Source organism: Anabrus simplex, chromosome 4 (genome assembly GCF_040414725.1).
Source record: "Anabrus simplex isolate iqAnaSimp1 chromosome 4, ASM4041472v1, whole genome shotgun sequence".
Classification (NCBI taxonomy): Eukaryota; Metazoa; Arthropoda; class Insecta; order Orthoptera; family Tettigoniidae; genus Anabrus; species Anabrus simplex.
In genome coordinates, this window is record NC_090268.1 from 17,058,270 (window position 1) to 17,082,633 (window position 24,364).

Consider the following 24,364-nt stretch of genomic DNA (forward strand, 5'->3'; position numbering starts at 1 on the left):
GTACTCATTTTTGGTGTAGGCTGAGTAAACCTCAGGGCCATATGCACCTCGGGAAGTGGAAATCTCGTTTCTTAAATAGTACGATTTCCTGACGGGGATTCGAACCCACGTCCTTCCGGGCGAACCGAACACGCCTTTACCGCCTCGGCCAAGCAGCCCCTATTCCTTCTGCAGGGAAAACATAAATGGACCATAATAATGCAAGACATATTTTAAGGTCAAACCCTACAAATGTGGGGAGAAATTACTATCAGGTCATTCTGAATACTGGGATAGCATACGTTCAGTTACATTTCAATATTATTTTCCAGTTACTTTATCTATAAATACAGTTCTTGTAGATCATCAGGATCAGTACATGGATTTTCTGGAAACAGAAATGACAGACCAGCATCTTCCTAAGTTGCTTTTGAAGAATTTACTGCGAATTACCACCACTATGCGCAATGCCACTTGAACCACTCCTATAAGCAGCTACTGCCCCTACTTTTCGTAACACTCCTGGGGAAAAATGGTAGTTTTTACAACACGAAATATGGTGACGCGTTTACTTTTTATCCATGTCTGGGAGAAAGTCGCAAACCGGTTATTTCAGTGCGTTACGGCTACTGCGGGAGACGGCTGGTTTCGAATACCCCTTCGGCCATCCTCGAAAATGGTTTTCGCGTGGTTTTCCATTTTCATTTCCAACCAAATGCCGGGACGCTACCTTTCTCATGACCATGACCACTTCCTTCCCATTGCTAGCCCGTACAAAGCAAAGCAAAGCAAAGTCACCTCCATACAGGTCATGAAGGCCCTTGGAGGAGTGGAAGGTAAAGGCTTCCACCATTGTTAACCTCGGCACGTGATGGGGTAGAGTTGTTAACTCTACGCCCGGCCGCCTTTGCCCCCAGGAATTAACCTGGTACTCATTTTTGGTGTAGGCTGAGTGAACCTCAGGGCCATATGCACCTCCGGAAGTGGAAATCTCGTTTCTTAAATTTTACGACTTCCTGACGGGGATTCGAACCCACGTCCTTCCGGGCGAACCGAGCACGCCTTTACCGCCTCGGCCAGGCAGCCCCTTGCTAGCCGGTACAAGTACACCTAAACCCACAGACAACACCCTCATAATTTAGTACATATAGCTCACTCCCAGGGGTTGTACCGGGGAAAAGCAGCTACAGGTCTTGTGAGCCAAACATGTCCTCGGACACTTCCGGCACTAAAAGTCATGCACTAAAAAACTAAAATTTGAAAGGTAACCATAAGAAGTGGTAACATTTATTGAGATACTTTGAAGTTTCGTGAGCTCATGTTACATAATCAAAGCACATTCCAGTATATACACGATGGAAGGTAACTTACGTAACGAATTAACATAAGAGACCTTTGAGTGAGGATCACAGTGCCTAGATGTAGCTTGCACCGTTACGCTAAGACTTGGGAGAAAGGAGACGAGCTGGTAGAATAAGCGGTATATTCAGTTGAGAGATGGTATGGAATAACTTTGAGTGGTGCTTTTAAAAGCAGGAAAGATCACAATATGAACATGAAGTTGGAATTCAAGAGGACAAAATGGGGCATGGAGTTACGGATTGGAACAATTTACCGAGGGAATGTTGGATATATTTCCAAATTCTCTGAAAGTATTTAAGAACCGACTGCCCTAAATAAACTACAGCGGTGACCGACTGATTGGTCACATGCGGCACGTAACCGCTATTTCAAAGTTCAGCGTCCTAACGGATCAAGTACTATGACTGACAAATGCGCAATGCCCTTGCGACTTTATCGTAATAAATCACTTTAACAAACACTCAGAGCAAATTATCTATATTTCAAGTACCTATAACACTTACGGTACTTTTAGCACGTCATTGAGATAATGCTCTTATAAGAAGATCTGATCATTAGACAGTATTCACACTGATCTGTTACTCGCGGTAATATGAGGTTCCTGTGTATTTTGGTGCTGCTCGCCGTGGCCAGCTATGGTATGTATTTAGCTCCAATTGCATTGTTCTAGTAAATATTTTGGTCTGATGAGCAGTGCTGTCAGTCCTAATAGTTATAAATCTGAAAGCAACACAATAATTTTCAACATAAATTTATACCGTATATACCGTATGGAAAACCTGGGAAATAGGGAAATGTCAGGGAATTCGATAATTAACAGGAAAACCTGGAAATGTCAGGGAATTCAGGAAAAAATCTGGAAATTCATTCTTCTGCCAGATAAAATTGACATACCATATTTATCCGTGTAATACAAACACATTTTTCAGTTTTTATAACATTAATCTAGGGGCTGTCTTTTATGCCAGAAATAAATTTTAATGAAAAGTTAGTGTGATCTCGAATGTGAAGTAATCAATAATATCAATAGCTATATGATTGATCAATCGAATTTTCAGTGTTTTGATCTGCTTACTATTGAATATGCTGTGTTCTTGGGGAATGGTGAGCTTGATGAATTAGACCTATATTGCGTTCTCAGTTTTTTCCAGTGATGTTTCCAGACTTTGAAACAGCTTCGAAAGTTCAGCTGCACAGAACAAAAGTTGCATATACAATCACTCATGGTTTGGCTCTCTATTTCCATAAACAAGTTCTTGAGATGGATAGTAAGTGCACACATTTCACCGTTGGGTTTGACGAGTCACTGAATAAAGTTTCTCAGATAGGCCAAATGGATCTTGTAGTTCATTGTTTCAATCCTGATACTAATGAAGTATGCACTTCTTATTTTGATTCCATGTTTCTTGGTCACTCTACCTCCTCAGATTTGTTAAATGGTTTTTTGCAAGCACAGCAAGGACTCTATCTAAAAAAAAATTACAAATTTCTGTGGATGGTCCAAATGTTAATAACAAGTTCCTTCAGGATTTTGGTAATTTATTAGATGATCTAGATGTTCCTATTTTTTTGAACATTGGATCTAGTGGCTTGCATAGTGTGCACAATTCATATAAAATGACAGTAAAAGAAACCCAGAGGAATATTGCAGAATTTCTTCGTGCTCTTCACTTCTTGTTTTGCTACGCTCCTGCAAGTCGTGCTCATTATATACATTATTCAGGTTCAAACGTATTTCCTTCGAAATATTGTGCTGTAAGATGGCTTGAAAATTTTCAAGTTATTGAACATGCTATAGATATCCTACCTAATGTCGAAAAATATGTGGTAGGAACAAACAGAGACAAGAAAATCCCAAGCTATAAAAGCTTCAAAATAGTATCAACTTCACTTAAAAGATAAGGTTCTTAAGGCCAAGTTGTCATTTTTATTATCACTTGTTGGAGATTTGGAACCATTCCTAAAAGTTTCTGACAGATCTCCCATTTGCATCACTCCTTTATGAATCTTTCATTGATGATAAATATCATGACAAGGTTTGTTAAGTCTGGGTCACTGCAGTCTTCAGAAGATCTCCTAAAACGTATTTAGACAGTAAATAAAATCTTCTGCCTGCGTCTAAAATTGACATAGGTTATGCTGCTAAAGCAGCACTTCGTGGCAATCCTGGATTAAATTATAGAGGTATATTAGTGTTTTGCACAGATTGTCTAAGAGGAATGGTAGCTTTGTGCAAATAGTTACTGGAAAGGTCACCGCTGGCATATCGTCATCATCTGCAGTTTCCAGCTGTTGGCCGCATCTGCTCACCGCTAGCATATAAACTGACTAAATTAATTTCTTGTTTCGATCCAAGTGTAGCCAAGTAGCCTCTAAGCAGCAGACTGCTAAGGATAGCTTTAAATGCCTTTATTGAAAACAAATGGATCTCGGGTAATGAAGCCGATCATGTACAAAGGGAGTTCACTTCTGTTTGTGAGAATGATACTTTGAAAGAAGTGAATTATTTGTATTCTAAAGACGAGAGGTTAATCACTTTTGGCTTCGCACTGTTCTTCCAATAGTAAATTTGAAAACAGAAAAGTTGGCTTCATTTCTCAAAATGATACTAATATTGTTTCATGGAAATGCTTCACTTGAATGTGGTTTTCCTGTTAATAAAGAAATTATAGTAGAGAACATGCTACAAGGGATACTTGTAGCACAAAGAATAATATATGATTCTATCCCAAACCCTGGTGGAATTGAAAAGGTCTCCATTAATAACATGCTCCATGCTGCAAGGAGTGCTCATGCTTTGCACGTTCAAAATCTAAAGGAGAAACGTGAAATATTGGAAGTAGAAGATTCTTTGCAATAAATAAGAGAAAGGCCGCTTTGTTGCTGAAAGAATTAGAAGAAAAGAAGTGGAGGGTGATGGCAGAAGCTCGAGTCGTTGGTGGCTACAAAGAAGTTTCTTCGCTGAAGCAGTAATGGTAATACATGTAAAAAACTTAAAGTGAATTTAATCAGACTAAATTAAACTTCCAAGTTTTAATATGCACATTAATTGTTCATTTTTTTGGATGTTAAGTTTTAAAAATGTATTTTAATATTACTGACACTTCCTTTATAATTGTTTTTGTCATGTGTCAGGGAAAAACTGGTTTTTATGTCTGGAAAACAGGGAAATGTGAGGGAATTTTAAAATCTGGATTTGGTGGACACCCTGTTATAACTTTCCATATAATATCAAAATACAGAACGGGTACTTATTCATTTCAAGCTATTTAAACATTTTAATGGAAAAAGAAAAATACTTCTTGTAATAAACAAACGGCTAATATCGGTATTCGTGACTGGCTTCATGCGTCTTAATGCGTCCTCTACACCACTGATCAGCGATCTTCACGTAGCGTCTTCTGAATTCTGAAAAATTGCATTTTTGTGCCCCTACTTTTAACTACATAGTATACAGTATATTTATACCAGCTAATAATAATAATAATAATAATAATAATAATTGTTACCGGGTTTTCGTGGAGCAGAAAAAGGCGCTGTTGGGAATGGGTCTATCTACTGTATCAAAGATTAACTTTAAAATAAAGGTTATATTTCTTTTCAAATCACAAACTTAACAAACTGAGTGAAATAGCAAGGTTACAGGTACAAATAGCAGTTACATCGCAAATGTTGCATTTAGTTAGTCAAGGAGAGAAATCTCCCGATTCAAGAGCACTTTGCTCCAACAGTTACAAATACGACCTTCCACAGGCCCCATTCAATATTACATAAAACCAGGAAGAATTTACAATCTCTCCGAAATTCCACAAAGGAACTGTCTCCCAACTTTTTACAGCCTACAAGTAACAATTTTTACACAGGGGTATCTATTACCCAAACTACTGGGCCTTCGTGGAAAGAAGAACAGGTTAAATTACTGGCCCGAACACAAAATGAATGCAGGCGAACACTTGCGCTCTTAGAAAATTAAGTATAAAATCCTAATTGGGCTCTCGGTCCGATGATGCAGAGGCTAATCCCAAGCTACTGAGGTGACTAGAATGAAGGATAATTTAATGCTTAACAGAAAAGAGAAACAGTTACAAAATCTTAGTCACCTCAAGATAAATTGAAGGGGAACTCGAGAGGGTAACGCACTCTCTATCCCCCATTTACAGTTTAAGTCTTTATGAAATTTTACGTTAGCCGAAAGAAGGTTTACATTTTAGAAAACAGGAGGTTACATAGTTAGAAATTAGAACCTCCCCCTAGTGTAAGTCTGCGGAGGTCGGTAGCTACAGAAAAATAAGACTGGTGGCCATTACCTTGGCTGTTGAACTGCTTGGTGAAGACTGAGGCGCCCCGCCTCCTCTCTTAACACACACACTCAGTAAGACGACGATCAATAAGACAAGGTAGCCAGAAAAAGCGTCAGCTTGTATATCCGAGGGGACGGTTCGAGAGGGTTCTGGACTAAATCCGGACATACCCTTTCATTTTATTGGCAAATTCAAAAGGTAGAAGAAACCTATTATTGGCTGAAAAATAATTACAGAAAATTTGTGATTGGCCATATTCAAAAGCTGGCGGAATGAGAAAGAAGTGTTGCAAACCTTGAAATAACAAAAAATGAAAATTAGTTGTGAAAACCGAAAAACACAAAACTTCGTCTTACAACAGAGTGCATGACCTCAGTTTTTTTAAGGACATCTATGGCGAAAAGTTCAAACTTCTTGATGTAAATCAACAGGCAACTTCACAATAATACAATTACTCAATAATTCAATGGTGGCATCTTCTGGTCACTGTCCCAACTTCATGCCGTAGCTGTTTCAAGATTTTTATGAGAGATGGCGCTCATTAAGGCGCTTCTTTTAAATGTGTGGAGTTGAGGTGTACCTCCCGGTACAACAACAACAACAACAACAACAACAACAACAACAATAATAATAATAATAATAATAATAATAATAATAATAATAATAATAATAATTTTGTCCGACTCCTCAACTGAATGGTCTGGGTTGAGGCCTTCTGTTTAGAGGGCACCTGGTTCAATTCCCGGCCCGGTCGGGTTTTTAATCTCGACTAATTAATTCTTATATCCGGGTATTGGATATTTCCGTTTGTCCCAACACTCTCCTCTTCATATTCAGGCATCATGCCACACTACCAATCACCCAAGTAACACGCAATAGTGATTACGTCGCTGCACATAGAGTTGGCGTCAGTAAGGGCATCCAGCCGTAAAAATGGGTAAATGTACATGTTAAACACAGTTCGCACCCACGACCCCACAAATGTGGGAAAGGCGGTATAATAATAATAATAATAATAATAATAATAATAATAATAATAATAATAATAATAATAATAATAATAATAATAATAATAATAATATATTAATATAATATATAATATATAATATATAATAATATATAATATAATATATATAATATATAATATAATATAATATAATAATATATTATTATTATTATTATTATTATTATTATTATTATTATTATTATTATTATTATTATTATTATTATTATTATTATTATTATTATTATTATTATTCGGTTTGAGTAGATCAGACGGTAGAGTTCTGGTCTTCCGAGCTCATGTTGTAGGGTTCGATCCCGGCTCTGTACTACTGTGGTATTTGAAAACGCTCAGATATGAGAACCTCTTGTCGATAGATTCACTGGCATGTAAAATAACTTCTGTGGAGGAATATTCCAGCACCTCGGCGTCTCCATGTGACAACACTGTGTAGTTGGCCTCCGACACGTCAGAAAATTCCTATGAGAAAAACTGTACGACAACCTGGCAGCTCTTAAAATCTGTTGCAGTTAACAGGGAGTTAGTTATTATTAGCATTATAGTCAGGACCATAAAAAACTCTCATTTCGGCGGCCTCTGTTAGGTTTTTGTAGAAAGGAGTAGAATATCATTAGCGTTTACTCTTTCATACTGTGCAGCAGTATTTACTAGTTCTTGGGACATCGCCTTCACCCGACATGGCGCTGAAAGGATGCAAATCCGAAGTGCACAATTGTACATATTTCTGCGCAAACACTCTTCTAATACTTTGAGGTACAGCACTCTTGTGTACTGTCGACACGCACTTTACAGATCTGTGACTTCAGACATGTTGGTGTGGCCTTATATATTAACAAAGAAGAACACTGCTCACAGGATGCATAGCCTACCTGTTTACCATTCCGATTGTTACAACAGAAAACTTTCCCCACACATCACTTTGTAAGCCCATTGGCTTCTTTAAACCGCATTCGTGACGTACAAGTTTATCCTTCACCACCCCTTTAGTTTTCCGTTCCGTGTTTACTAAGCAACTATCACCACGAGTGTGCATCACTCGCTCCAAGTTCACTGTCGGGCGGTAAAGCCTCGCACACTCACTCCATCTAGCGGTGTACTCCATTGCTCAGGCTTGATCGTGCAGGTCTCTACTCGTAAAGATGCGTCCACACTTGTATGAGATCCCCGTATCTGTGTCATGTTCGATCTTGTGAATCAAATATGAAACAATGATCGGATCGGGAATGCTCCCACTCAAAGTCGGTCTTTTGCCGTCGCATCAAACGGAAGATGCGTGATACAGGTACGGACAGTGTGGGCTGAGCGTTTCCCCGTATCATCACCGCGTGTGCTGCGTATGCTCAGAGCCCCCGTCACACTTCCCCATTCACCGTCCTTCCGACTTCCTTTACTTTTGCATCAACCTTTGTTTGGGGATCTTCCGATCTGAAGAAAAATTGATTCGGAGTGGTCCAGAGTTAAAGTTCAACAACTCATAAGTTATTATCAACAAAAGACCATTTTGTGGGATCCAAAGTATCCGCACCATTGTTATCGGTTGAAAAAGAATGCGAGGAAATCACGAATGACGTAATATTAACGTCTTTGGTTGGAAACCCTATCGAATTGTGCAAAAAAGAAGAACAATGTATTTGTTGGCGACTCTTCGAAGCGCTGGCAGCAGCCAACTGTAGCTGGAGAGACATTGTCGTTGTATTGGAGTCATCACTCGACTGATGGGTGGACAACTGACAGATACGCATAGATGATACAGATCGGGCAGCCTTCCCAAAAGACGGCTGTATCATGATCGCTTATCAGTTCTTGATACAGATACGCTGATCTGATACAAGTGTGGACGGACATTAAGAGAGAATTAAACCGATTCAACCTTGAACAACGTCAAGAGTCAGATGGTCACAAAGGCACTTGCAGTAAAGGCTCGGTGCTTAAGACCTGATACATAGCCACCTCGCACATATTGAAACTAAAGGAGCTAAGGAGAGTGGATTTTGAAGTTGCGCGGTGCGATGTCTGCTGCGTCCCGGCAGATTTGAGCGAGGTTAGGGCAAGTGGTTTCTATTCTGCATCGAGCATCGGGATGAGCTTTGCTGACGGAAATGAACGAGAAACTAATTAAACAACTCCAAAATCACCCACTCAGATAGTTCTTTCAAATCTCTTACTCGGCTTCCTTCTAATGCCGTTATCTTCTTTAATGGGGTGCATAGGTGCGTGGAGAAGATTCCTTGAGACTCGAAGGTAACTTGTGAAGATCTATTTTGCTGTCTGTTGGATGGCGCTTTAGGTTCCCTCTGTTTTCCCATTCTTGAAGACATCATTATCTTCCCTACCAGAAACGAAAAACCTGATAATGTCTGTTCATCATCTGCGTCCTCTTACAAAAGTAGCACGCAGGCGGAAGATCCGTTGGACGGAATGTGATTTCGCAATGTGGGAAACCATAGACCATCGTGACGTCACTGTGGAGGTACTATCAGTTGCCGAGTTCTGTGGCCGTGCAAGAGTGGAGAGAAGAGCAGTCTACCTGTGTTCGTGTTGGAGTGTGATCAGGCGTACGATGTGTTGCTTGTGAAAATTCAGGCAATGGTTTCCGTACCACGCTGTCACTACAGCATGAGTACAACGTGGCATGCTACGTCACCAGTTGTTTACCCTTCCACACGATGGAAGATCCCAGCGGCTAACAACTGTACTACCTGCGTGAAGTCGCGGCAGCTTGTAGGTAGATAGTACACTCTTAGTTACAGACAATGCGGACTCTCTGAATCAATGCATACTCAGTATCAAATTGTTCAGTTTGCAGTTCAGATAATAAATCTATACTAGCAGTTTCCCGCTGGCTCCGCCCGCAATGTACAAAGTATGGTGTTGTTCGTTACTATCCTCACGGATGTTTTTGCAAAGTTTCGAGTTAATGAAATAAAGCACATGATCTGCTGTGGTAATATAAATAACTTAAGTTATGTAGTATTAAATTTACGATTATTTATGTCTTATACATTTTTACCGTACCGGTTATGATAACAGAGATATTCATCAATTTCGATTTGTGTTGCTAAGTCCATATCAATATGCAGCCACGAGAAAATGGGTGAACAGAATGTAATGAAAATCGGTATGTAAAGTTGGGGAATAAAGCACTACAGTACAGGCTATAAATAACTTTATTCACGCTGCATGAAATGGTAGTTTAGGAGAAGGTGCCTAAAATGTAATTTGTAATTACCTATGTTATTATGTAATTTAATGAAATGTTATTCACAACGCGCACACGACTGCATCTAGAATTCTGTAGCGAAGCACGGGTGCATTACCTAGTAGTGTAACTAAAGCACAATTGCACTAGCACTTCGAAACTTTACTGCAGCAGCTTAGTTCGTAAGATGGATGGAACAGATGTTTAGACTTGAGATGGGCGCATGCGTGACTTCTCGTCACACGACCAGAGTACACGCGTGCACAGAAATGGTCTCATGACGTAAACAATCAACACTGCCCAATCCACTACTGAAAAGGAGGGGGAAAGGAGTGAAGGCACAGTGTGTGTATTGCTACTCTGATTCCGTTATTTCGTTATACTGTACATACAACAAGAAATCCCTTTCCTGGGGTCCAAAATTAAACTTTATCAAACAGTGATTAAACCAGAAGCAGCACAAACACTAAACATGAATTTCGAAGTCCAGATGGAGAAACTCGAGCTAAAAGAAAGGAACATTTTATGAAAGATCGTAAGTCCAAAATTTCGTTGCAGAAGTGTTCAGTCTTCCAATATAAAACCATGCGAGGCGTTTTGCCGCACGTTATCTTCCAGCTTCGTTCCTGTGCCGTATCTTCTTACGCTCTGTGTCTGCCTCGTTTCTTCTCCCATATGACACACATTTGTACTCTCTGTTTACGGCGCTGTCTTCTGTACATTGTACTCGCCCAAATTCTTTATTTGTTACTCCTTGAATAAGCGACAATCTTCCCACACGCGCTTCTGGTTCTCTGTGTTCGGTTGATCTTGGTGGTGGTTGTTTTTTGGAGGGTATTTGTAATTGAAAACAAAGTAACAGTTACACGTGATTGGATTAATCAGTAAAGGAGGGGAAGTATTAGAAGCCCAAGGAATGTTCTTAATCAATTGAGTAATAAATTTATAATACTAGATGTGGGATCAAAAATCCTTCTTGTTTGTCAGATATTCGATTTGTTGTAGTTGTGCTTCAAGAGTAAGTGACATGTTTTTAATTAGCATGTACCCATTTCTTCCAATTTTTCCTTCATTATTTCGCAAGATCTCTTATTTTGTATTACAATCTGCTTCATATCTTTATCATCCGGTGGAGTCGTATTTAGAAATTTGAAGTGACTTTTATATAACGGACGCAATGACAACAAACAATTGGTGCTAAAGCCGCTTCGACCTCAGGCAGAGGTTCCTGGTTTCCATCATAAGGCATGTGTCGTGCTTAGTTTTCACGAACCGAACCATGATTGTGTGTGCCGATGGTTGTGAAAACTTTTGTGGTCGTTACCACGCCCTGGAGCGGCTGAAGACGCCTTCTTCTCTGACAAAGCGAATAAGTGTGTATTCTTACACACTGTGTGCTCTTCCATTTAATAAATAAGTCCAAAATTTCAGGATAATAAGATTATATAGATCAAGAACGACACACTCTACAAGAAAATTGAAAATATCTCAGTTACTGTGCGAAAAAGGATAAATCTTTACAGTCATCTTCTTACAATGAACTCTAATACATTAAGGAAACACATGTTTGACATCTTCCGTAACCGCAAAACAAAAGTCAGCTGGTTCAAAAAAACTGAAAAAGACCTAGTAGAATTAAAAATTACAGAAAATTAGCTGTTCGATCGAACAGCTAAAGTATTAACTAAATACGAAATTATAACGTTCCAAGACGAATCTACATTAAAAGCCAAACCTATTGTCTCGGAAGACGAGAGGGAACGAAGATCAGAAAGAGTGAAGAAATACTGGGCACTACGAAAAGAATAAAAAATACAGAGAAATGATTGATTCAATATACCCCAAACGAAACGAAAGAAGAGCATTGTTTATCTTGAGACGTTCCAATAATATAATTTGTGTTGTGTATATCAGGATAAAAACAATACGTTTCACATGTAGGCCTATGTACTTTAAGTTTTGATGAAGAAATAACATAATACAGAGAGCGAGAGGGATACCTAGAACAATGAAGAGTGCACGAAGAAGAAACCTGCTGGAAAAAGAATGGTGGGAGGCGGGAAATGCCCCGACCCGGCAGGAACTGAATAAAGGGAAAGGAGGAGGATGATGAATCTTCCATACGTCAACATTTTTTTTTAGTATATTAATTTCCTATTTATGAGCCCCCGTGGCTCAGACGCCAGCGCGTCGGCCTCTCACCACGGGATACCGTGGTTCAAATCCCGGTCACTCCATGTGAGATTTATGCTGAGCAAAGCGGAGGTGAGACAGGTTTTTCTCCGGGTATTCCGGTTTTCCCTGTCATCTTTCATTCCAGCAACAATCTCCATTCTCATTTCACAGCACTTTGGGAGTGGCGACCCCATCGTACTAATAGCTTATGCATGATTCATTCATTACATCCCTGATCCGGTCAAAGACTGGAAAACAGGATGTAGGTTTTCATTTTTCAATTTCCTATTTATAGAATTCATCGTAATTGTGTATCCCAGCTGGTCAATCAATTATGATGATATGATATATAAATAAAGTTGTACAGGGTTCAAACCAAACCCCACGGCACTTAACGCCCTTGAAAGGGCCTTGGCCTGCCCAGCGACCGCTGCTCATCCCGATGGCCTGCAGATTACGGGGGGTCGTGTGGTCAGCACGACGCATCCTCTCGGCCGTTATTCTGGGCTTTCGGGATCGGGGTCGCCATCTCACCGTCAGATAGCTCCTCAATTCTAATCACCGTAGACTGAGTAGACCTCGAACCAGCCCTCAGGTCGAGAGAAAAATCCCTGACCTTGCCGAAAATCGAACCCGGGGCTCCGGGCGAGAGGCAGGCATGCTACCCCTACACCACGGGCCCGGCTTGTAGAGGGTCCGCTGTCTGAAATTTCGTTTGTTTTGGCAATTTTTCAGATATTTATCCGTTTCAGGTCAACTGGAGATCATATCAGTGGTTTTTAGCTTTCGTCTCTGTTTAGCTGTTTGTTCCACCATCACAGCGAAACGGCTGGACAGATCTCGACCAAATTTCATAGTTAGAGTATACTCATCCAGGGAAAGGTTTAGATATTCATAAAAAACTAACCCTATGGCACTACAGCCCTGAAGGGCCTTGGCCTACCAAGCGACCGCTGCTCAGCCGAAGGCCTGCAGATTACGATGTGTCCTGTGGTCATTACGACGAATCCTCTCGGCCGTTATTCTTGGCTTTCTACACCGTGGCCGCTATCTCACCGTCAGATAGCTCCTGAATTCTAATCCCGTAGACTGAGTGGAACTCGAACCAGCCCTCAGATCCAGGTAAAACTCCTTGGCCTGGCCGGGAATTGAACCCGGGGGCTCCGGGTAAGAGGCAGACACACTACCACTACACGACTGGGCCGGCTTTAGATATGCATATGATTTAAAAATAGCTGAATGTACTGGGGGTTTGTAGAAAAACCAGAACAGTTTTCTTCCATTTTCTTTTATACTATTGATTTTCTCTAAAACCCGTGGACTATATGTGAAACGCCCCTTCATTTTAAAGAACTTTTGTGTACATAATTTCGCTTACCCTTTGCCTTAGGAGAAACCAGCATGGTAAGGTTATTTCATTTAGTGTGCAAGATGTATGAGACAGGAGAAGTCCCATCCGATTTTCAGCAGAATGTTGTTATACCTATTCCCAAGAAAGCCGGTGCTGACAGGTGTGAAAACTACCGCACTATTAGTTTAGTATCTCATGCCTGCAAAATTTTAACACGTATTATTTACAGAAGAATGGAAAAACAAGTTGAAGCTGAGTTGGGGGAAGATCAATTTGGCTTCAGAAGAAATGTAGGAACACGTGAAGCAATCCTGACTTTGCGTCTGATCTTAGAGGATCGAATCAAGAAGGACAAGCCCACGTACATGGCATTCGTAGATCTAGAAAAGGCATTCGATAATGTTGATTGGACCAGGCTATTTATGATTCTGAAGATGATAGGGATCAGATACCGAGAGCGAAGAATTATCTACAACCTGTATAAAAATCAGTCTGCAGTGATAAGAATCGAGGGCTTTGAAAAAGAAGCAGCAATCCAGAAAGGAGTGAGGCAAGGCTGCAGTTTGTCCCCTCTCCTTTTCAATGTTTACATAGAACAGGCAGTAAAGGAAATCAAAGAGAAATTTGGAAAGGGAATCACAGTCCAAGGAGAGGAAATCAAAACCTTGAGATTTGCCGATGATATTGTTATTTTATCTGAGACTGCAGAAGATCTCGAGAAGTTGCTGAATGGTATGGATGAAGTCTTAGGTAAGGAGTACAAGATGAAAATAAATAAGTCCAAAACAAAAGTAATGGAGTGCAGTCGAACGAAGGCAGGTGATGTAGGGAATATTAGATTAGGAAACGAAGTCTTAAAGGAAGTAGATGAATATTGTTATTTGGGTAGTAAAATAACCAACGATGGCAGAAGTAAGGAGGACATAAAATGCAGACTAGCACAAGCAAGGAAGAGCTTTCTTAAGAAAAGAAATTTGCTCACTTCAAACATTGATATCGGAATTAGAAAGATGTTTTTGAAGACTTTTGTGTGGAGCGTGGCATTGTATGGAAGTGAAACATGGACGATAACTAGCTCAGAAAGAAAGAGAATAGAAGCTTTTGAAATGTGGTGTTACAGAAGAATGCTGAAGGTGAGATGGATAGATCGAATCACGAATGAAGAGATACTGAATCGAATTGGTGAGAGGAGATCGATTTGGCTAAATTTGACGAGAAGAAGAGATAGAATGATAGGACACATCTTAAGACACCCAGGACTTGTTCAGTTGGTTTTTGAAGGAAGTGTAGGTGGCAAGAACGGTAGGGGTAGACCAAGGTATGAATATGACAAACAGATTAGAGCAGATGTAGGATGCAATAGCTACGTAGAAATGAAAAGGTTAGCACAGGATAGGGTGGCATGGAGAGCTGCATCAAACCAGTCTATGGACTGATGACTCAAACAACAACCCTTTAAATGATGGAAAAGATAACTAGGCCTATATACGAGGCATGTTTTTAAGTAAGTACCGTTTTGATATAGAAAATAAAGCAGTGCAATGTTTTAAACAGTTCTTTTTTTTTACATGTAAGCCTGTACATTACATTACTTCTCAACATACGTTCCAAGCATGTTAAGGTACTTGTCATATCGTGAAGCCAGTTTCTGAACTCCATCCTTATAAACATCTGCCAGCCACTGTCGCGAGGTCACCATCGTCGTGGCGCTGACTTCCTAAATGCTTTTTCAGTCGCTAGACACTAGGTCACGACTGTCCCTAGCCAAATGAAGCGATGAGGTCTTGGGTTCAATTAGCCGTTCGTCATGAAGCAAAAAAAAATCCCTTTTCTGAGCATGCTATGCCATTTGTTTTGGATTGCTTGAGCACAACTTCCGAAGCGTCCTGACACAATTTCATAAAGAACACTCCTTGAAATTTCAGGCAACTCATAACTGAATGTCGACATCGTAAAGTATAGTACCATTACGAGGGGCCGTTGACCTGGATTTGGACCCCTTTAGACAACAAGCATCATCGATTCAGGATTTAGTTTTGGAAGCAGCCACTTGGACAGTTTTAAGACAGTTTCTGGGTCGAATCCATTGATTGGTTTATGTTCATGATCATTGTTCATCGTCTCTTTTTTTAAATTCTACTCAGTGGATTAATTTTGGAATTAGTTTTAACTTTCAATGTTAATCATAACGTTTTGAATTCTGTTCAGTGGATGAGTTTTGGACTTTTAAACTGCCATTACAATTCTTACCATGAGGGCCGAAAACCTAGATATTAGGCCCCTTTAAACAAGAACCATCATCATTTAAAGTAAATGGTCTCAAAACGATGCCGTTGGCTATTTTTCTTTGGAATGAGGCTTGCTGTAATGAAAGAGCCTCGGTCACAAGCAAAGTGTGACCGAAAAGGGTAGCAAAAACAAAAAAGTAAACTACACAAGTTAACTGACATGAATTTCCGAATGTTATAACCATACCAACGACTACTGCAGAAAGATAAAGGTGTTTCTCTACATCAGATAGAATAAAGACATTCCTGAGGAGTACAAAGGCATATGAGAGATAAAAATACGCACGCCATGATCGAGAGATTTGCTGCGGACAAAGAAAGACATTAGTGATAAGGTAAACCGAGGTGTCTTTAAATGTTTATACTTGCTTGTGTAATTATGTGTGAGTATTTTAGTCTTATACTAGCAAATGTACCCGTGCTTCGCTACGGTATTCTACAATGTATATGGATATCGAAGTAAATTGCTGTACATGAAGTGAATAAAAAACTTTTAATTGCATGTCTCTTGGCGTTATCCGAGAAAAAGCATAGGGAGGTCCACAAACGTTTTTTCCAATGTGAAGTGCGAGTTGCAGAGTTGTGATGATAACGACAGGTCCACTTGTCTGCCGCAATTCACTATGCGTAACGTCAGTCACATTTCGATGGGTAAATTTGTTTATTATCGGGAGAATCAGGTAAAAGAGTTTTAAAAAATGCACGCTCCCTTGCCTTATGCTATTCAACAATGGTACACAGGCGTTGGAGAACTACCCTATTCCTATTGCTAGTTAAAGTCGATGTGGGGAGTACTGATTACAACAGAAAATGCCCTCCTGCTGAGAGTCACAATTGATTTGTAAAGTATTAATTACAATGTAAGATCGCTACAAATCGACTTAAATTAATAAATGTAGATCGACATACGGAAGTATATGCATGTTCACCTTCATTTACAGAATAACTGCTGCTAAACGGTGCATTCATATTGAAAAAACTGATTGTAAAAAAGACGACTCTGGCCCCAGTTAGCTATCTAAATGGCTGGCCCTATGATATTTCCTCGTATCTCATCTATTTAAAGGCAAGATTATTTTAGAAACGTTGAATAGGGTGAAATTTGTGTAAAGTTTTCACACATTGAATTATTTTTCAGATACTTATGCGACAGCTTCAAACATAGAATATGGCTGGTGGGCCAATATTCGTGTAGAATTTGATGATCCCCTCTTTCCTATAAGTGAATCAAAGCATCAATTATACGTGTACAAAATGCAAAATTTACGTAAATCTAGAAATAGAGCCAAATTTAACATAAGGGATAGAGATACGACAAAAGTCATAGGACCAAAGTTGTAGACCATTCCAAACTGAACGGAGATTGTGCCATCCGTTTTGTGATACGACTTACCGTTTAGCCACCAAATACCTCGAAAGGAAGGTCTGCACCGTCATTAAAATTGCCTCCATATTTCGATATTTTTGGAGGTAAAAAAATAAATTTTTTAAACATATCGTAAATTTTCCATCGGTAAGAGGCAAAAAGCTATAATTTTGCCAAATTTCTATTTTCTAACTCGTCTGGGAGATTGTGCTGCCATCTTGATATGGGGGAGGGGGTTAAAAATTAGGACTTTCAGGAAACCTATAGGTTATCGTTCAGGATAAATATCACCGACTGTGTTCTTATGCAGATTTGAAACTCCCAACGTGTCCCTCTCAGAGAATTTTGAGAATTTTAGATTTTTCTAGGGATCCTCAAGTCATCAGGTTGTATGCTACCAAGTTTTAAGTTTCTAGGATGCCTAGAATGGTCTCATTAATTCACGTCTGTTTTCATTTTTATGCCTTAATTTATATACGTATAGTACAGTATATATAGAGCGCTCCAAACTGACTTCTATTTATTAATATGGATTACATATTTCACCCGCTTCCGAAGTGGTTCTAGGGGCGTCTTACTCCAACAATATGTTTACCAGGTAGTAAGTCATACTTGAAAGTCATACTGGAACATACACACGTCTATTACCTTGGGCATTCTTGACAATTTATTTTTTCACCCTTTTTCACCCTCTATGCCAAAGGGGGTCATTTTTGACAATTTATTTTTTCACCCTCTCTCACCCTCTATGCCAAAGGGGGCTGAAGCTGGACTTTAAAAATCCGCATTGTTACTATTCATCTCAGCGACCCGGAAAACTATGGATTAGGCAGTATATTCGATTATTATTATTATTATTATATCTCACTCCCCCTCCCCCTAAAGGGGGTTAAATTTGAGGTTTTAAAATCGGGAGTGTTACTATTCATCTCAGCAGCCCCCAAAACTATGGCTTTGACACTATTTTCGATTGTTTTTAAATATGAATCCCCCTAACCCCCACCAGAAAGGGGGATGAACTTGGACTTGTAAGATATCCGGGATCTCACCATTCATCTCAGCGACCCCGAAAAGTATGGATTCGACACTACTTTCGATGATTTTTATATCTCAGCCCCTCGCCCCCCCCCCCCGCCCCTAAGGGTTCCTGGGGTGTCCTACCCCCTCGTGGTTTGTCTTCTGATACTAAAATTTCGAAGTGTACAATTTACCTCGGAGAAATCGAAAACTATGTATTTGACACTATTTTCGATTAATTTTATGTATCACTCCCCCCTCGCCCCCCACCCCAAATGTGGATGAACTTATAAAATATCCGGAGTCCCACTATTCATCTCAGCGACCCCGACAACTATGGATTCGACACTCTTTTCGATTATTTTCATATATCCCTCTCCCATCGCCCCCAACCGCGAAGGGGGCAACTTCGACTTAAAAAAATTCCGGAGTGTGACAATACATCTCAGCGACCACGAAAAGTATGGATTCAACATTACTTTTGTTGATTTTTGTATCTGAGCCCCCTTGCCCCCCCTGCCCCTAAGGTTTCCTGGGCTGTCTTACCCCCACGTGGTTTGTCTCCTGATACTAAAAATCCGGAGTGTACAATTCACCTCGACGACCCCGAAAACTATGTATTCGACACTATTTTCTTTTAATTTTATATATCAGTCCCCCCTCGCCCCCACCCAAATGGGAGCAGAAATTTTACTTTTAAAAATCGGGAGTGTCACTATTCACCTCAGCGACCCCAAAAACTATGGATTCGACACTATTTTCGATTATATTTTTAACTGACCCCCTAACCCCCCACCCCTAAGGGGGCTAGAGGTGGCTTACCCCCACAGCGCTCGTCTTCAGATAGCAAATAATATGTATTCAAAATTTGATTGAAATTGCTCCAGTGGTTTAGGAGGAGATGTGTCATTTACACACATACATCCATCATCAGTCCCCCCTCGCCCCCCACCCAAATGGGAGCAGAAATTTGACTTTAAAAAATCGGGAGTGTCACTATTCACCTCAGCGACCCCAAAAACTACGGATTCGACACTATTTTCGATTATTATTTACCTGACCCCGCCCTAACCCCCACTCCTAAGGGGGCTAGAGGTGGCTTACCCCCACAGTGCTCGTCTCCGGATAGCAAATAATAAGTGTTCAAAATTTGATTGAAATTGCTCCAGTGGTTTAGGAGGAGATGTGTCATTTACATACATACATACATGCATACATACATACATACATTTTTATATATAGTAAGATAAGATAAGGTAAGATAAGATCGTCCATGTCTGTATTTAAACCATAACGCGATCCACCTATATGAAGCTTCAAGAGCTGCCACTGAGTTTATCATATTCTAGATCGCACTTTTTTCAAAACAGTGCTTTAATGTCGATAAAATGCCCATGCACGTAGCAGTGAAAGCAATCTAATGTTGTACTATAATATGATATGATTTCAGGCGATGCTAATATTCAAGAATCCTTTGTGAAAGGAGCTGAAAGCGTTCCAGAACTCCACTTGGTGGATTTACTTGCGGAGCCTGCTTTACAGTTGAAGAAGGCGGTAACGGAGGCCCTTGGCGAGTTCAGTCGACAGATAGATCAAAGTCTGTCGAGAAATGCTTCCTTAGCCATTAGGATTGTTGACCAGAGGCTGAAGAACTATAATAATTTGTTTGAGCATCACTTGCCAGATGTAAATAACGGTAATGCAACCCCTACAACATTCAACCAGTTTCTGGAATTAATGGACGAAATGTACAATGTGTTCCTAGATTTGGATCAGGCCATTCATGGGTCAGAGTTCAGGGTAAGTATAATAGAGGTAGGATATGTTTGTTTCTACCATTCTCCTTCTATGTGGAGGTAGAACAGGTAGCCTCTATTTCCTTGTAGCGATAACATGTTGACACTCATAGCGAAATAACTTTGACCGAGGAGAGGAGTCCAGAAATATACATCTATACCCACCAAGTTAAAAAAATACAACACCTTCAAACACTAGAGATAGGAAGTTCATATTCACAGGACATGTGCATTTGTCTAGTATGTTTTGAATAAATGATTAGCCTTTGAACCATTTCGGCCCTCAGGTTCAAGGTCCACATCGATATCTCGGCGCACCACCATCGACTGGTAAAATGTGCCTGCGGCTCTCGTTGTCGCTATAAACCGAAGGTAATGGATCAGTGCGACTTGAGCAGATGGGCAGGATGCCTCGCACACCTATGCGAGAACCGTATTGTCAAATGAGTGAGTTTGGAAGAGGGCACATTATTGGCATGAGAGAACGTTTTGCATCCATCCGGGAAATTGCTGTTCGTGTGGGACGAAGTGTGTTGGCAGTGCAATGGGTGTGTACAGAATGGTTCACAGAAAGCCGTAGAACACGACGAGATGGGTCTGGTCGCAGCACCCAGACCACCCCCCGAGAAGATCAAAACTGGATCCGAATGGCTTTGCAGGACATATCTGCGTCCTCCTCGGCTCTGGCGCAACAGTGTGACACATCGTACACTATCAGGAGTGACAGTCCGTCTCCGTTACAGGTGCGTCGTCCACTTCTCCGCCTACGTTTGGCTAATGTGCATTAACATGCAATGGTGTATGCAACGACGTCACTGTTCTATTTCTTTGAAAACGATGGCCGCATTTTGGTTCGCCGCAGAGAGGGGGAGAGACATCACACTGACTGCATTCGCACAAGACATACAGCGCCAACTCAAGGCCTTATGGTTTGGGGTGCTATTGGGTACAACCACAAATCACAGTTGATACGTGTCCAGGGCACTCTGACCAGTTTGACCTGCGACCCGCCGCGATACCCTTTCTGCACGACACCGCAGACGCCATATTTCAGCAAGACAACGCGCCACCACATGCTGCTGCACGAACACGTGCCTTTTTGTTGTCACAGGATTTCAGACTGTTGCCCTGGCCCGCCCGATCACCGGACTTCTCGCCAATCGAAAATGTGTGCGATATGGTGAAACGATGGGTGCGGTGCTGTGATCCAACTGTGGAACCACGTGAATGCAGCATGGATTGCTATAATCCAGGACGCTATTCGCGCCTTATACGCGTTGATGCCATCACGCATGGAACAAGTTATCAGTGCCCATGTAGAACCCAGTGCCTACTAGCCAAAAGGACACATGCTGAACCTAGGCGACTGAAATGCTAATCGTTTCTGTAGAACATAGGCTACTAATGAGTATGTCCTGTGACTATCTCTAGTCCTTCAAGGTGCGCTTTTTTTATGAAAATGTGTGTATTAAAAGAGTTTACTAAAAAGAGCTTGCTTCATTTCATTTTATTCTCTTCGGAATTACCTGGCGGTGAATCATCAGGCATTGGTAGGTCTCTACGTTCAGCCAACATTGAGCAATCATAAAATCAAACCATTAAATGACCACTGCAATAATTGCAGGCGTAGGTTTACCCCAACCCGCAATACATTCTGTACTTAGCAGGTTGCTAAGCGACTAACACTCTCATCTATATATATATATATATATATATATAAAAGAACATGTTCTGACTGACTGACTGACTGACTGACTGATTCATCATCGCCGAGCCAAAACTACTGGACATAAGGAAATGAAATTTTGAGGATACATTTATATTACAATTTTGGTGCTCGCTAAGAGAGGATTTTTGAATATCCCGTCGCTAAGGGGGTGAAAAGGGGGGTACATTTTTAAAATGAGTGTGTCTATATTCAAAACTTTAAAAGTTTACACAAATAAAATTAGTATTTAGAATCTCCTTTAAAAATAAAGAAACACGTGTTTTTGTTTTCGGAAAATCCCAATAGAAGGGGTGAGAAAGGCCGAAAAAAAGGATTGAATGCCTTTAATGAGGATACTTATATCTCAGAAACTGAAGATATTACAGACCTGAAAATTGGTATTTGGGATCTCCTTTAAAAATAAAGAAACACGTATTTTCTGTTTTTGGAAAATCCAAATAAAGGGGAGGGGGTGAGAAGGGGGTTGAATTTTTAAAATGAGTGTATCTGTATCTCACATCTTTAAAGGTTTACAGATGTAAAAATTGGTATTTAGAATCTCCTTTAAAAATAAAGAAACACGTGTTTTTGTTTTCGGAAAATCCCAATAGAAGGGGTGAGGAAGGCTGAAAAAAGTGTTGAATGCCTTTAATGAGGATACATATATCTCAGAAACTGAAGATATTACAGACCTGAAAATTGGTATTTGGGATCTCCTTTATAAATAAAGAAACATGTACTTTTTGTTTTTGGAAAATCCAAATAATGGGGGGGGGTGAAAAGGGGGTAAAATTTTTAAAATGAGTGTATCTGTATCTCACATCTTTAAAGGTTTATAGATGTAAAAATTGGTATTCAGAATCTTCTTTAAAAATAAAGAAACACGTATTTCTTTGTTTTTGGAAGTTCCCAATAGAAGGGGTGAGAAAGAGTGAAAAATGGGTTGAATGCCTTTAATGACGATACTTATATCTCAGAAACTGAAGATATTACAGACATGAAAATTGGTATTTGGGATCTCCTTTAAAAATAAAGAAACACGGATATTTTGTTTTTGGAAATCCAAATAATGGTGGGGTGGGGTGAAAAGGGGATTGAATTTTTAAAATGAGTGTATCAGTATCTCACATATTTAAAGGTTTACAGATGTAAAAATTGGTATTTATAATCTTCTTTAAAAGTAAAGAAACACGTATTTCTTTGTTTTCAGAAATTCCCAACAGAAGGGGTGAGAAAGGGTGACAAAAGGGTTGAATGTCTTTAATGAGGATACTTATATCTCAGAAACTGAAGATATTACATACCTGAAAATTGGTATTTGGAATCTCCTTTAAAAAAAAGAAGCACTATTTTTTTGTTTTTGGAAAATCCAATTAATGGAGGTTAAACAGGAGTGACAATTTGGGGTGAAATTTAGAAAGACTATATCTATATATATAAAATAAGAGTTCTGTCTGTACATTGCTCAGAATTTGAAAAGAATGGTATTTCTGCATCGGTCATGTCTACAGTAAAAAGGAAATGCAATTTTTACTTTTCCGTAATGTCTGTCTGTCTGTCTGTCTGTCTGTCTGTCTGTCTGTCTGTCTGTCTGTCTGTCTGTCTGTCTGTCTGTCTTCTGTCTGTCTGTCTGTCTGTCTGTCTGTCTGTCCGTCTGTCTATCTGTACACGCATCACTAGAAAACGGCTGAAGAGAATTTAATAAAAATCGGTATGCAAAGTCGGGGAATAAGTCGCTACAATCTAGGCAATAAATAATTTTATTCACGCTGATTGAAATGGTAGTTTAGGGGAAGGCCTAAAATTTAATTCTTAATTATTCACGTCATTAATGGTCAAATCTCATTGAAAATTTGTATGCAAGGTCGAAGAATGAGCCACTAGAATTTAGGCTGTAATAACTTTATTCACGCTCAGTGAAATGGTAGTTTGGGGAAGAGCTAAAATTTAATTCTCAAATATTTATATTATTAGTGGTCGTATCGATAAATGCTAGATAAGTAAGTTTTATAGAATTAAATTTCCGACTAATTATGTCTTACACATTTTAACCGTACCGGCTAACACAGTTATTCATGAATTTGTATTTTTGTTGCTAAGTCCATATCAACACCGAGCCACGAGAAAATGGGTTAACAGAATGTAATGAAAATCAGTATATAGAGACGGGGAATAAGAAACTACAGTTTAAGCTATAAACAATTTTATTCAAACTGGATTAAAATGCAGTTTAGGGGAAGGCACCTAACATTTAAAATAAAACATTTATTACAGCAAAATAATTTAACACTTGCACATTGGTCGCATAGTCTCTGATTGATCTAGTCCTCTTGTTGCAGAATTCTAAGTTATATCGTTCACATAACTGTCCACATAATGTACACTTGCATGAGTTTGACGGTTCGTGGTATGTCGTATGGTGGAATCCATGTACTTGCGAGTCTTGTAAACACGTGCCTCGTCTCAAAATTTGCTGCTGTCCATGTACGATCGATCATGGCCCCAGTTCCATAGAATTCCGTGGGTACTTCTTCTCTTTTCCTTATTAGTGTTCTTAGTAGGTTCTCCGATGCCGTTGTGTTAGGTAGAGGGTACATTGTCCTTAAATCCTCTATGAGGAAAGTTTCCCGCGCAAGAAGGTAGACTAATCTGGATCTTGTTGTTTTTGCCACTCCGATTGCTCTTTTGATGTATGTTGCTTTAACTCTTTCCAGTGTTGCTAAGTTCTTTTCATTCGGGTGTGTCCATATAATTTCAATCCCATACGTGAGTACTGGAACGATTTTCGATTTGAAGAG

General features: G+C 39.9%; 1 protein-coding gene across 1 annotated transcript in view; it reads left to right on the forward strand.

The window, feature by feature from the left end:
* Nucleotides 1-1,849: 1,849 nt before the first annotated feature.
* Nucleotides 1,850-24,364, forward strand: part of LOC136872351 (uncharacterized) — a 64,464-nt gene continuing 41,949 nt past the window's right edge. Inside the window, exons 1-2 of the mRNA XM_067146162.2 lie at nucleotides 1,850-1,979; nucleotides 19,513-19,862. Coding sequence (XP_067002263.2) covers nucleotides 1,934-1,979; nucleotides 19,513-19,862 — 396 coding nt within the window. The 5' untranslated portion in view covers nucleotides 1,850-1,933. The remainder of the gene's footprint in view (nucleotides 1,980-19,512; nucleotides 19,863-24,364) is intronic.